The sequence below is a fragment of the Mobula hypostoma genome, chromosome 2 (assembly GCF_963921235.1).
Source record: "Mobula hypostoma chromosome 2, sMobHyp1.1, whole genome shotgun sequence".
NCBI classification, from domain to species: Eukaryota; Metazoa; Chordata; class Chondrichthyes; order Myliobatiformes; family Myliobatidae; genus Mobula; species Mobula hypostoma.
The window spans coordinates 90797991-90812534 of NC_086098.1; the positions used below are offsets into that span (position 1 = coordinate 90797991).

Consider the following 14544-nt stretch of genomic DNA (forward strand, 5'->3'; position numbering starts at 1 on the left):
ATCCAAACAGAAACCTGGCTGGCAGAACAAATTTTGTTCCCGTTGTGACAGGAGCTCACGTACACCAGTCCAATGCAAATTTAAAGGCAAAACATCCAGAAAATGGAACAACGTAGGACACATGTAAAGAGCATATCAGGCAGATAAAATTACATGATCTGCACAGGAAGAGAAAGAGATAAAAGTCAAGTTGCAGTTTCAAGAAGAGCACTAATCTGCATGCTGATGAGAAATATGATAATGAGTGACAAAGGACCTAATAGCCTTGAGATTTACAATGTGAAAACTTACAAAAGACTAGCAATATGGCTTTCAAAGGAAATGAGTGACAAATTAATTAAAATTGAATTAGTCACTGGTTCAGCTGTTTCAGTACTGAAAATAGATCAATACTCACTTCCCAGGGTAGAGGATATCTTTGCAAACCTTTCTGGAGGAAAACACTTCAGCAAAGTGGACTTAGCTCAGGCCTACCTACAGATGGAGATGGAAGAAGAATCCTAAGTGTTTCTCACCATAAACACTCACAAAGGGCTTTATTGCTTTATTTAAAGGGCTTTAATTTTGGAGTTGCATCTATACCTGCACTCTCGCAGAAAGCAATTCAAGTTTAATTGTCATTTAATCATCCATGAATACTCACGAATACAGCCAAATGAGACAGCGTTGATTTGGGGTCAAGATGCAAAGACATGTTACCAACAGTCACACAGTACGCACACACAAGATCACAATCACACAGCAAGGGTCTTGAGGCCCACATTCCCCCTTCCCCCACCTCTGTGACACTGAGGCTTGATGCATACAACTCAGATGGAATGTCAGTAAGAGTACACCGATGCAGAATATGCCTATATATAGTCCAGAACCCCCAAACCACCGATATCATCTGTCAACTGCCCCTCAATGCTCACTAAGTGACACTGTGGCTTTGAGACCCAGCCCTTGTCCCAATACCTGACTCTCACCAGGCCAATCTGTGGCTTTGAGTCCCAGTCCTCACGTATACGAAACACAACCAGACAAATATATATGTAAATAGTCCAGACCCCTCTGTCTATTTTAAACCTTTAGCTGCCACAACTGCGTCACGCCTCCCCTGTGATTCCTCGAACACCTCACCTCTGTTGGCTGAAAAGCATGTGACCCAGCAGCTTGAGGCCCAAATCCACTGAGTGCCACTAAAAGAACTGCAGTCGGCCACTACAGAGCTGGTTTCCTGCCGAGCGAAACCCTGGGAGGGCAGCTCAGACTCTGTTCTGGATACTGTGCCACACTGCCTCCGCTGAATTGCAATGGCTTCATCACTGCACTCTGGGCAACACCGTCACTTCAGGTCTAGTCCTCACTATCACCGAGGACTCAGACCCCTGCATCCGCCTGTACTCACATCCAACAAATCAGCAAATCGAACTAGCGGTGTACCAGATTAGCAATGTACAAAGGGGTCTTGCGATCACAGGAGAAGTGACCATGATGGCCACTTGTTATTTGACTGTAAACCTCCATCAACTCAGGTAGCAGCATGTTACACAGCTCCTTCATTATCTCCACCAGCGAGCAATTCACTGATGGTGTAGTCCTGCCATCCTTAGCGTGCAGCAGGATCTTGTGGTCATTAGGCGCTGTGGACCTGGTGCTGGTGTTAACTGGGTGACATCATTGTTACCAGTGAGGATGACAAGGAACATCTCCAAAATCTAAAGACAGTGTTGAAAATATTAGAAGCTTATTTGCTCAGAGCACGATGCAGCCACTCTGAATTCTTTAAACCAGGCATCAATTACTGTGGTCACAAAATCATTGCACAAGCATTACTCAAATTCAAACAGTGGTGGATGTGCTAAGACCGAAGGATATGTCACAGTTGCAGTCCTTTTTAGGAATTGTCAATTACTATTGACAAACCTGGCTACAGTGCTCCACCTCTTAAACTCATCACTGCAGATCGGAAAGAAATGGCAATGGACAAAACAGAGTGAGGTGGCTTTCAAAAAGGCAAGGGATATCAGACACTGTACTCACACGTTATGATCCACAATGTCCAGTGAACCTTGCCATGCACTGACTGCGATGCCAACACGTCCAGAAGAAAGGTGTCCCGTGTCAATTCCTGAGCTGTCAGAACCACTTCCTGTAGTCGCAGAGTCAAATTCTACAATCACCATGGAGGAGGCCCCACAACCTGAGATTGTTTCACGACTATGTCTTTTCTGACAAGCAAAGTGACCCCTGCTTGACAGGGAAGACATTCTCCCACAAGACTAAGAAATCCTCCACACTGATTAAATTTTCAGGCATGAATGGGGATGGCTATATGGTCATTATATTATATTGCAAACTGTGCATATCGTTGAGATCAGAATCAGATTTAATATCATTGGCATATGTCGTGAAATTTGTTAACTTCAGCAGCAGAACAATACATGATAAATGTAGAGAAAAAGCTGAGTTACATTAAGTATATATATGTCTATTAAGCAGTTAAAGTAAAACTCAGTGATTCAGGAACAGCTTCTTCCCCCTGCCATCTGATTCCTAAATGATATTGAACCCTTGGACACTACCTCACATTTTTAATATACATTATTACTGTTTAGCATGATTTTTAATCTATTTAATACACATATACAGTAATTGATTTACTTATTTTTATTATTTTATTTTGTTTTTCTCTTCTACATTATGTATTGCATTGAACTGCTGCTGCTAAGTTAACAAATTTCACCACACATGCCAGTGATAATAAACCTGATTCTGTTCTAAAACAAGTAGTACAAAATAACAGAAATAAAAAAAGTGAGGTAGTGTTCATGGGTTCAACATCTGTTTAGAAATTGGATGGCAGAGGGGAAGCTGTTCCTAGATCATTGAATGTGTGCCTTCAGGCTTCTGTACCTCCTTCCCAACTGTAACAGTGTGAAGAGGGTATGTTCTGGGTGGTGGGGATCCTTAGTGACGGACACTGCTTTCCTAAGGCACTGCTCCTTGAAGAGTCTTGGATACTATGGAGGCTGGTACCGATGATGGAGCTGACTAATTTTACAACCTTCTGCAACTTATTTTGATCTTGTGCAGTAGCCCCCTCCCCCGCTCCCCCTCCCCCTCCCCATACTAGATGGTGATGCAGCCTGTCAGAATGCTCTCCACGATAAACTTGCATAATGTTTCGAGTGTTACAATGCACATTGATGAAGGTAGAGCAGTGGATGTAAGGTATATGGATTTCAGTTATGCATTTGATGAGGTTCCCCATTCAAGGCTCCTTCAGAAAGTAAAGAGGCATGGGATCCAAGGAGACCTTGCTTTATTGATCCAGAAATGGCTTGCACACAGAAGGCAAAGGGTGATTTTAGATGGTTCATATTCTGCATGGAGGTCAGTGAGCAGTGGTGTTCCACAGGGATCTGTTCTGGGACCCAATCTCTGTGATTTTTATAAATGACCTGGATGAAGAAGTAGAAGGGTGGTTTAGTAAGTTTGCTGATGACAAAGGTTGGGGGTGTTGTGGATAGTCTGGAGGGTTGTCAGAGGTTACAGTGGGACATCGACCAGATGCAGAACTGGGCTGAGAAGTGGCAGATGGACTTCAACCCAGGTAAGTGTGAAGTGGTTCATTTTGGTAGGTCCAATTTGAAGAGAGTATATAAATGATAAGATTCTCGGCATTTTGGAGGATCTGATAGATCTTCGGGTCCATGTCAATAGGACACTCAAAGCTGCTGTGCAGGTTGACAGTGTTGTTAAGAAGGTATATGATGTGTTGGCATTCATCAGCCATGGGACTGAGTTCAAGAGCTGTGAAGTAATGTTACAGCTATACAAGACCTTGGTCAGACCAAACTTGGAGTACTGTGTTCAGTCCTGGTCACCTCACTACAGGTAGGATGTGGATACTATAGAGACAGTGCAGAGAAGTTTTACGGGGATGTTGGCTGGATTGGAGGGCATAACTTATGAGAATAAGTTGAGTGTACTTGGCCTTTTCTCCTTGGAGCGACGGAGGCTGAGAGGTGACCTGAATGAGATGTATAAGATGATGAGGAACATTGACTATGTGGATAGCCAGAGGCTTTTTCCCAGGGATGAAATGGCTAACACGAGGGGTATAGTTTTAAGGTGCTTGGAAATACTGTCGAAGTCAGAAGTTTACATACACCTTAGCCAAATACATTTAAACTCAGGTTTTCACAATTCCTGATATTTAAGCAACACACATTTGCGTCCTGATATTTAATCCTAGAAGACATTCCCTGTCTTAGGCATGGAATAAAACGGGATCAAGAATTGAACACAAAACAAAATGCTAGATGATATCCCTGAGCTTACGACTGAATACTGAGACTCCGTTCAGGTGCTCTTTAAATACTCAATTCTTGGCGCCCAAAGCATGATTGTCAATTAGCGGGACATATTTCTGGGTGTCAATATCTCTGAGGATCTAACCTGGATGCAACATATCAGCACACCCATAAAGAAGGCAAGTCAGCGGCCATATTTCATTAGGAGTTTGAGGAGAGTTGGTTTGTCAACTACAACATAGAACATAGAAATTTATAGCACATTACAGGCCCTTGACCCACAATGTTGTGCCAGCCATGTATCCTACTCTAGAGACTGCCTAGAATTTCCCTACACCAAAGCTCTCTATTTTCCATGTACCTATCCAAGAGGCTCTTAAAAGACCCTATTGTATCCACTTCCACCACCGACACCAGCAGTGCATTCCACGCACTCTCCACTCTCTGTGCAGCAAACTTACCCCTGACATCCCCTTGGTATCTACAGTTGAAGTCAGAAGTTTACATACACCTTAGCCAAATACATTTAAACTCAGGTTTTCACAATTCTTGATATTTAATCCTAGAAAACATTCAGAGACAAACTGAAGGATTCCCTTGCCTTGGGAGAGCCAGCAGAGAACTTAGAGGTTCTGATCGACCAATCCATTTGTCTCGATAATCACCTGGCAGAACGCAAGTGGGACTACATCAAGAGGTCGAGGAGTGCTAGCCCAAGCCTGGCCTCAGTGCATCGTAGCTCCACCTCCTGACCACATCCCCTGCTCAGGATCCTGTCGAGGCCATGCAAATTGGCTGTATAAGAATCTCCGACAATGAGAAGCTTTGGTGTTGGAGTCGAGGTTGCTGCTATTATTGTGGGGAAGCAGGTTACCTGCGGCTCAATATCTGAAGCTGCAGCCGTTGGGAGAACTGTCAAGACAGCCCGGTGTCGGGAGGACTGTGATGGCAGCACAGCCACTACCCCCAAACCTCATGGATTTTGGTGTCACGCTGAGGATGGAGATCTCCTGGGGTATGAATCAATGAGAGGTTGATGCTTTTTTGGACTTTGGGGCAGCTGGAAATTTCCTGGACTTGGGGACTACCCGTTGGCTCAACATAACACTGCTAGATTTGAGCCAGACCACGCCTGCAACTGTCTGGGACAGCTGTCCACTTGGTTTTGGGTGGACTGGGCAGCAGCCAGTATTCTTGCAGATGAGGATAGAGGATTATTAGTTCCTACAACATTGAGTCTCCTCACATACCGCTGATCGTTGGGCACACTAAGGTGTCACATCATAGCCCTTCAATGAACAGGGAGGATCATTGCATGGTCCAGTTGCTGCAAGAAGCTATGTTTTCAGCTTGATGTTCCAACCCCACACTCCCCCAAGATCAGCGGCCAATGAGGGGACAGACTTCTGTTCAGAGTAACCTGAAGCCTTCAGGAAACCCAGTCCTGCCTTCAAGGGAAGACAAGCCAGCCCCAGCCAATAGGCCCGAGCGAGTCCCGACCCTGTCCAGTCAGGGGTGCGATGGACCTAGAGAGACAGAGGATCTCTAGTTCAGGAGCAAGCCAAAGAGGTGCTCAAGCATTCTGGAACTCTAGCAGCTAAGCCAAAGGGCTCCAGTTGCCAGGTCCTGTGTAAGAGGAAGGCTGCAAAATGGAGGCCCGAGGAGCTTAGTCCCAGGAGCACAAGGACCACTTTTTGTTCCTCACCGTCGATGTCTGAAGATATGGACTGTGATTTGGTCTCTGTTTTCACTGAAGACTCATGTGAACCAATTGAACAGGCTCTGGGGTCTGTCAAAGCACCCCTGCTACCGACGGAGTCTCAGGAGTCATCCTTGGAGAAGGGCTCGGGGGTATCGCAGTGCCCAAGTCAGGCGAAATCCCTTCCATCTACAAGGGGTCTTCAGTAAGGGAAAGACCTTAACTCTTCCTCCCACCAACCCCACAACTGTGTAATGGATCTACTGCCTGGTACTTGTCCTCCTCAAGATCGATTATGCACATCTCTGAGGCCCGGAGAGAAGCGCTATGGAGTATATAAAAGGGGCCCTTGCCCTGGGATTCATTTGGCTCTCCACCTCTCCAGTTGACACTGGCTTCTTCTTCGTACAGAAAAAGGACACAAGTTTGCAGCCATGCATTGATTAAAGAAGACTGAATCACATAACGGTCAAGAATTGTTACGCTCTTCCACTCATGACCACTGCTTTGCAGATTCTCCAAGGGGCAAGGGTATTCTCAAAGCTAGATGTGGTGTGCATACAATCCGGTTCGCGTAAAGGAGGGTGATGTGTGGAAGATGGCATTCAACACACTGACAGGACTCTGAGTACCTCGTCATGCCCTCTGGTCCTCTGAACGCACCAGCAGTTTTCCTGGCCTTTATAAATGACGTGCTCCAGGATACTCTCCATACCTACATCTTTGTCTACCTGGACAACATCCTAATTTTCTTGAAGTTCATGGAGGAGCATGTCGCTCACATCAGAGATATCTTAAAGAGGCTTCTTGAATTTGCATAACCACCATTTCATTTTGGGTTTCATCACCTCTCATGGCAATCTCAAGCTGGACCCTGCTATGACACAGACAGTCGGAGATTAGCCACAAACATCCAATGGAAAGCAAGTCCAATGATTCCTGGGATTTGCCAACTTCTACCGAAAGTTCATCAGAAACTTTAGCTCAGTAGCAGCTCTGCTGACAACACTAAGCAAGAGATCCACTGGCTCTTTTGTTTGGACTACAGAAGTAGAGGCTGCTTTCAGAGCTCAAACAGCGGTTCATGGCAGCTCCCATTTTGGTTGCACCTAACCCGGACCTTCCCTTCATTGTGGAGATGGATGCCTCGGATGTCAGAGTTGGTTGCAGTGTTGTCTCAGCAGACACCTTTGGACAATAAACTGCACCCATGTGCGTTCTTTTCCAGGCGGTGATCTCTGGCAGAGGTGAACTATGCCATTGGAAATAGAGAGCTGTTCAGGGTCAAGTTAGATCTGGAGCAATGGTGTCAGTGCCTTGGCGGCAGTGGAGTGGGGGGGGGGCGGTCAAGACTCCTTTCATCTTATGGACAGGCCACAAGATCCTGGCTTATATTCAGGAGGCCAAGAGACTGAGTTCCAGGTAGGTTAGGTGGCCTCTTAACAGCTTTAATTTCATCTTGACCTTTTGTCCAGGGTGGAAGCGCCAGAAGCCAAATGCCTTGTCCTGTCAGTTCGATGAACCTGAATGAGAAACCAGCCCACCACCATTTTGCCTCAAGCCAAAGTGATAGCAGCAATTCATTGGGGCATTGACACACTTGTTCTCAAAGCCCAGGCACAAGGGAAGGTTCCTCAGAACAGCCCTCCGGGCCAGCTATTCATTCCTAGTTTCTTCCAGTCTCAGGTTCTTCATTGAGGACATGCATCGAGAATGACTGCTTACCCAGGGAATGCTAGACCCTTGAGTGCATTAAGAGATTGATGGCCAAAGATGGTGAGGGAGGTCTGCCGATATGTGCAGGCATGTGAGGTGCAGCAAGGAGCCCTGTACCCAACCTCAAGGGCTTCATCACCCTCTGCCTGTACCAGACATACATGGGCTAACATCTCCATGGATTTGTCACGGGCCTTCCTCTTTCCAAGAAGAAGACTGTTATGATGGTAATTGTGGATCATTTTTTGAAGACCTGCAAATTCATTGCCTTAGACAGAGTACTATCTGCAGTGGAGACGGCCAAAATTCTCCTGCACCAGGTCTTCAGGATCCACAGTTTTCCTATTGACATTGTGTCGGATCACGGTTCTTGATTTGCATCTTTTGGAGGGCGTTCTGTAAGATGATTGGGGGAACAGTGAGTCTTTCCTCTGAGTTTTCAACAGCCAGATTGAACGGGTGAACCTAGATTTGCAACAAACACTAAGACGTCTGGCCTCTGAAAGACTGGACGAGTGTTGCAGCCATTTGGCATTCAGTGCATGGGATATCCCTTCTCAAATGCTAGGTTGGGTATTCTTCACTACTCTTCCCTGAGCAGGAGGCCGAGGTAGGAGTTCATGTGGCCCAGACTGCTGCAAGGAGGAATGGACTAAGGCAAGGGAAATTTTGTTAGTTCTACCCGGAAGGCTGAAATAAAGGCTAACCACAAGAGAAACAGGGACCAATTTTGCAGCCTGGTTAACAGGTTTGGTTGTCAACTCAGGATTTGGCTCTCCAGGTGGAGTCTAGAAAATTGGTGGCCAAATTCATTGGATCCTTCAAGATTGTCAGGAAAGTAAACATGGTGGCTTACAGCTTGCAGCTCCCCAAGACCTTTAAGATCAATCCCACTTTCCACATTCCCAAATTAGAACCTGTGAACAGAAGTCCTTTAGCCCCACCACCATCAGTCCCACAGTGGCCCAAGTTTGTCAATGGGGAACAGGTCTTCAACAGGAGAAGAATTTTGGATACACGAACTGCTTGGGGTGTTCGGCTGTTCCTCATGGACTGGGAAGGATTTAGACCTGAGGAATGGTGCTGGGATCCTGAAAGGGACATCTTGGATCCAGCTGTCATCCATGACTACCATCACCATCTCTCCAAGCAGCCAGGGCTCATACGTAGGAGAGAGGATTCTGTTACGACACGCACCCAACTGCACCAACTTCCAGGTTCTGGATGCTCTAACTCTTCGGAATATGGATTGCTGGTGCTTTAACAATTCAGGACCGTCCTGCTAATTGGCTTTGGACACTAAGAATTGAGTATTTAACAAGCACCTGAACAGAGCCTCAGTGCTCAATTTTAAGACCAACCAGAGATATTCTTTAGCATTTTGTTTTGTGCTCAGTTCTTGATCCAATTTTATTCCGTGTCTCGAGCCTAGCCTCGGATACACCAGCATTCGTCAAGGATTCTCGTCACAGCGATCTCTATATGTTTGCTTCTCTAAATCCCACAGACTGTTGGGTAGTCTATAATATAATCCTATTAAAGTGGTTATATCTTACTTATTTTGCAGTTCTACCTATAAAGCCTTATAGATGAGCTCTCCAGAGTGTCATGTCTGAGCACTGCTGTAACATTTTTCCTAACTAATAATGCTACCCCTCCCCTCTATCACATTTGAAACAAAGGGACCCTGAACATTGAGCGGTTGGTCCTGCCCCTCCTGTAACCAAGTCTCACTAATTGTTACAATGCTATAATTCCTGATGCTGATCCACGCCCTAAGCTTATCCACCTTTCCTACAATACTCCTCTTACATTGAAATATACACAGCTCAAATATTAGTCCCCCAGTGCTCAAGCTTTTGATTCCTGAATTTGTATGTAGGCTTAATAACATCTTTCTCCGCAACCACTCCACTATCTATTCTGGCACACTGGTTCCCAGTCCCCTGCAGCACTAGCAAACCTACACGCTAGGATATTAGTCCTCCTCCAGAACAGGTGCAAACCATCCTCCTTCTGCGGGTCCCACCTTCCCTGGACGAGAGCCCAATTTTACAAAACTCTGAAACCTTCCGTCCTGCACCAACTCCTTAGATTTTTGTATTTATCTATTGAGATATAGCACCCTTCTGCTGTGCTGCCCAGCAATCCCTCCCTGATTTAATCCTAGCCTCATCGAGGGATAATTTACAATGACTAGTTATCCTACCAATCATACGGCTTTGGACTGTGGGAGGGAATCGAGCACCCAGAGGAAACACACGGAGTCACAGGGAGAACTTCCAGACGGTGGTGAGAATTGAACCCCATTCACCTGTGCTAACCACTACACCACTGTTCTTTGTTAAACTGTATGAACTTCTCTTTCTGTCCTCACTAGCAACCCTGAGATCACAATCCTGGAGGTCCTGTCCTTAGCATCTAACTCCATGAATTCACTTTGCAGGACCTTGTCACTCTTCCTACTGATGTCACTGGTACCTACATGGACCACGACCTCTGGCTGCTCACCCTCCCATTTAAGAATGTTCTGGACTCAGTCTGAGATGTCCTTGATCCTGGCACTCGAGCTAACATAATATCCAGGAATCTCATTCTCGTCCACAGAACTTCCTTTCTGTTCCCTGTCACTACCACTCACCACTTCTTTACCATTTCCTTCTGAGCCACAGAGCCGGCCTCGGTATCAGAGACCTGACCACTATGGCTTTCCTCTGCTAGGCTATCCTCCCTAACAGTCTCTTAAGTGGTATACCTGTTGCTGAAGGGAATTGCCATAGGGGTACTCTGCACAAGCTGCCTATTCCATTCCCTTCTCTTCTCTTGGTGGTCACCTGTTCAATCTGCCGACTGCCCCTGCTCACTTCTTTAAAATTCTTTTTCCCTCTGTGCAATCCAATATCTCCTCGGGAATTGTGGTGCACAATATGTGCTGATTTCCCCCTTCACTTCTTTTAAACTCTCTCCCCTGGACAATCCATTGGATCCTGGTTCTGATTTTGCATGTCTGATCTCAGCATAAAGTTAAAAAAATCAGATTGTAAGGAGATTCTCAATATTTCACAATGGGCATAAAGCTTTAGACTCAATAAACTTAAAAACAAGAGATTCTGCAGATGCTGGAAACCCAGAGCAACATGCTTAAAATGATGGAGGAACTCAGCAGGTCAGGCAGCATTTGGAAAGGAATGACAGAGGATTTTCTGGCCATGACCCTTCAACACCAGAATTTTAACACTAGAACTATGGTATTTATTTGTGTCCAGCAAGGTCCCCAGAGCAACAATACAACAATGTTGTGTTGAGGTCCAGGTTTTGGCTGGTACACTGGGGCAAGATGTCCTGCTCTTCAAGCAGTGCCACAGGGTCTTTTATACTTCCATGTGTCAGGTTAACATCTCAGCCAAGAGGACTGCACCTTCATCCTTCCTGTGCTGTCATGGCGAGGCACTGGTGCATCAGTCTAGTGCCAGCCTGAAGCCTTAAGAACGGAGCAGATTCCAGAGTTTCTGGGAATCTGATAATTTCCAAATAAAATGCCGGAGGAACTCAACAGGTTAGACTGCATCTATGGAGAGGAACGAACAGTCAATGTTTTGGGCTGAGACTCCTCATCAGAGTCTCGACCCAAAGTTTTGACAGTTTATTTCTCTCCATAGATGCTGCTGACCTGCTGAGTTCCTCCGGCATTTTGTGTGTGTTACTCTGGATTTCCAGCATCTTCAGAATCCCTTGCGTTGTTGATCATATTCTGAATTTCTTCTCCTCTTCTGTGTCTGCAACATTCAAAAATCCAGTAGGTGGCATCAGAACCCTTCACAAAGCTTGTACTCCATCCACAAATTAATTCCTAAATCAATTTCTCCCTTTAGTTTATTCTTCCAGAGCACTGCCAGTATCAGCTGTGTACCTCTGTTTTCTGGAGTTTGGTCCACTGTTAATGTTTGCTCTGTGTGTTAACAGTGGACCAAATTCAAGAAAATGAATAGATGCAGGTGAAAAATACCAGTGGGTCTTTAGGTGCACAAGGACAGATGGCCAGCTCTGTAGCAGCTACCACGGACAGGAAGCCTGGATACTTGTTTATATTTAGCGCCAGGTTAGGAAAAGAGGTCATCTTATAGACCCTTGCAGAACAAAATCCAAATACTTAAGATTAAATAAGAAGCCTTTCAAAACTGAAGACAGTGATCTCTGTAAATTGGGGAAGATCTGGCTACTATGTTTGAGAAGGAGGTTAAAAAGCCTTAGTCCCACATCACTAGGTTCAGGAACTAGTGTGGATAACTTCACTCACATCAGCATTGAACTGATTCCACAACCTATTGACTCACTTTCAAGGACTTTACAACTCCCGTTCTCAGTATTATTTGTCTGTCTATCTATCTACCTATGTATTTCTTTGTACAGCTTGTCCTTTTTTGCACATTGTCAATCTTTGTGACTCAGTGATTCAGGAACACCTTCTCTTCTGCCATCCGATTTCTAAATGGATGTTGAATCTATGAACACTACCACACTAGTTTTTTATTTGTTATTTTGCACAACTTATTTTAATTTAACTATTTATACACACACACATATGTCAGTGATATTAAATCTGATCCTGATTGATTCCGATTTGTGTGTAGTTTTTCATTGATCCTATTGTATTTCTCTGTCCTACCGTGAATATCTGTAAGGAAATGAATCTCAAGGTAGTATATATGGTGACATACATGTACTTTGATAAAAATTTAATTTGAACTTTGAACCTTGATTAAAACGTTTCTGCAGTGAAGGGAAAAAAACAAGGGAAAATATGCAGGATTAAATTGAGGATAATCTGCAGGATTATCAATTTGTGATGTTCAATTGCCCTTTTGCTCATGGGAAGTGCTCGGCAGAGCCCAGCATTTTCCCCTGTACCCTGTGGAAGGCTAAATGCACAGTGGTTTGTGGATTGATCAGTCAGTCATTAAGAGCATTGCATATGACACTGGAATTCAGATCAGGTTGCACTTTGGATTTATAGGGTTGGGTCCGTGTTGAAGAAGTTATCTGCTGGGAGCAGGTACAGCAATGATAATCTATATTTATTGGTTGACTTTAACACTGACAGATCTTCCACAGGCTAAATTTCAGACAACATTTCATACTGAGCTGCTTTACATACTATAGAGATGGTGACCAAAAGGTTAGAGAAAGAGATAGATTCAAGGGGCAATTCAAACAAAAAAACCAGAATCATCAATGCCTTTTTTTTCAGTGCAGCAATGGCAAATTCCAGATGAAATCCTTTTAAGATAAGTGGAGGAAATTTTTGGGTGGATGTCAGAGGTAAGTTTTTGTGCAGAGACTAAGGTTCCTGGAATGCACTGGTGGGGGGGGGGGGGGTGATAGAAGCTGATATGAAGGGGACATTTAAGGGACTTTTAAGCACATGCATGACAGAAAATGGAAGGTTATGGGCTGTCTAAGAGGAAATTGTTAGCTTGATCATGGAATAAGTTTACATACAATAGGTCAGGACAACATCGAGGGCCAAAGGGCCCTTTCTGCGTGTACTCTGTTATGTGTTTCAGAAGAATGGAGAGGTTTAAATGTTTTCTAAAGATTAGCTTTACAACGAAATGTGTCATTTGCATCAGAGCTAATCAGTGAGGATTGTTCTTGGCAGCCAGAAAGTGTCGCCACGTTTCCGCTGCCAACATAGCATGCCCACAACTCAATAACCCTAAATGTATGTCTTTGGAAGTTGGGAGGAAACCAGAGCAACTGGAGGAAATCCACCTGGTCACAGGGAGAACATACAAGCTCCTTACAGACAGTGGCAGGAATCAAACCCTGATCCTATAGCTGGTGCTGTAATAGCAAGTGTCACATTGACTGCTATTGCAATGGGATTCTAGAGCTTGTGGCTTTGGCAGAAGAGGTCACTGGCTCCTGGGGAAATATGCTGCTGGCCGTGGAAGACTGTGCAGCTAGAAAGTGGCAAGGCTACGGTGGAATCTAAAAACAAGGTTGACCATTTCAGAGTTGTTCAAAATAGGTTTTAGGCATGGAGATGAAAGCGAGACTTGCAAGAATTCAACTAACTGAGGGTGGAATGAAGGAGGGTCTTTCGGATGTCACTGGAATAGTCAACTCTGGAGATGAAGACACATGGCAGGAAACATGACCCATGTGAGACAATACCATGAGCACACACTTATGTTGTAAAGCTCACTGAATGGAGCCATGAAGGGATGCCCTTGAATGTGATTCATTAAACACCATCCAAGCAATAACCACAAAACACAAGTGGGGACACACATTAAATGTGAGCTCGGCAGAGATGCACATTAAATGTGATCCCTGCAGGGATACCCTTTGAATGCAGGGATTCAGACAAAACACACCCCATGCAGAGGTGTACAATAACACGATCCATAGTGGGATATCTATCTTAGAGGAACCATGCAGAGGTGCATGTTAAACTCGATGCATATAGTGAAACACATCAAATACGACCCATGCTGAGGTGCACAATAGTACAATCCATACTGGGATAGCCATTTAACAGGAATCATGCAGAGATGTATGTTAAATATGGCCCAAGCTGGGATTCACATCAAGCACAACCCATGCTGTGATAGCCATTAAACACAACAGATCAAGAACAAGCCTCTAGGGAATCTTTAGGGAGATTGGGTCACTTTTAATTGTACTGAGTCACAGAAACATAAAAACATAGAAAATCTACAGCACAATACAGGCCTTTCAGCCCACAAAGCTGTACCGAACATGTCCTTACCCTAGAAATTACCTAGGCTTACCCATAGCCCTCCATTTTTCTGAGCTCCATAT

The 14544-nt window shown here is 44.7% G+C and overlaps 1 protein-coding gene across 1 annotated transcript in view; it reads right to left on the reverse strand.

The window, feature by feature from the left end:
- Window positions 1-424: 424 nt before the first annotated feature.
- Window positions 425-14544, reverse strand: part of LOC134342305 (protein eyes shut homolog) — a 142751-nt gene continuing 128631 nt past the window's right edge. The window contains exon 4 of the mRNA XM_063040267.1: window positions 425-474. Coding sequence (XP_062896337.1) covers window positions 446-474 — 29 coding nt within the window. The 3' untranslated portion in view covers window positions 425-445. The remainder of the gene's footprint in view (window positions 475-14544) is intronic.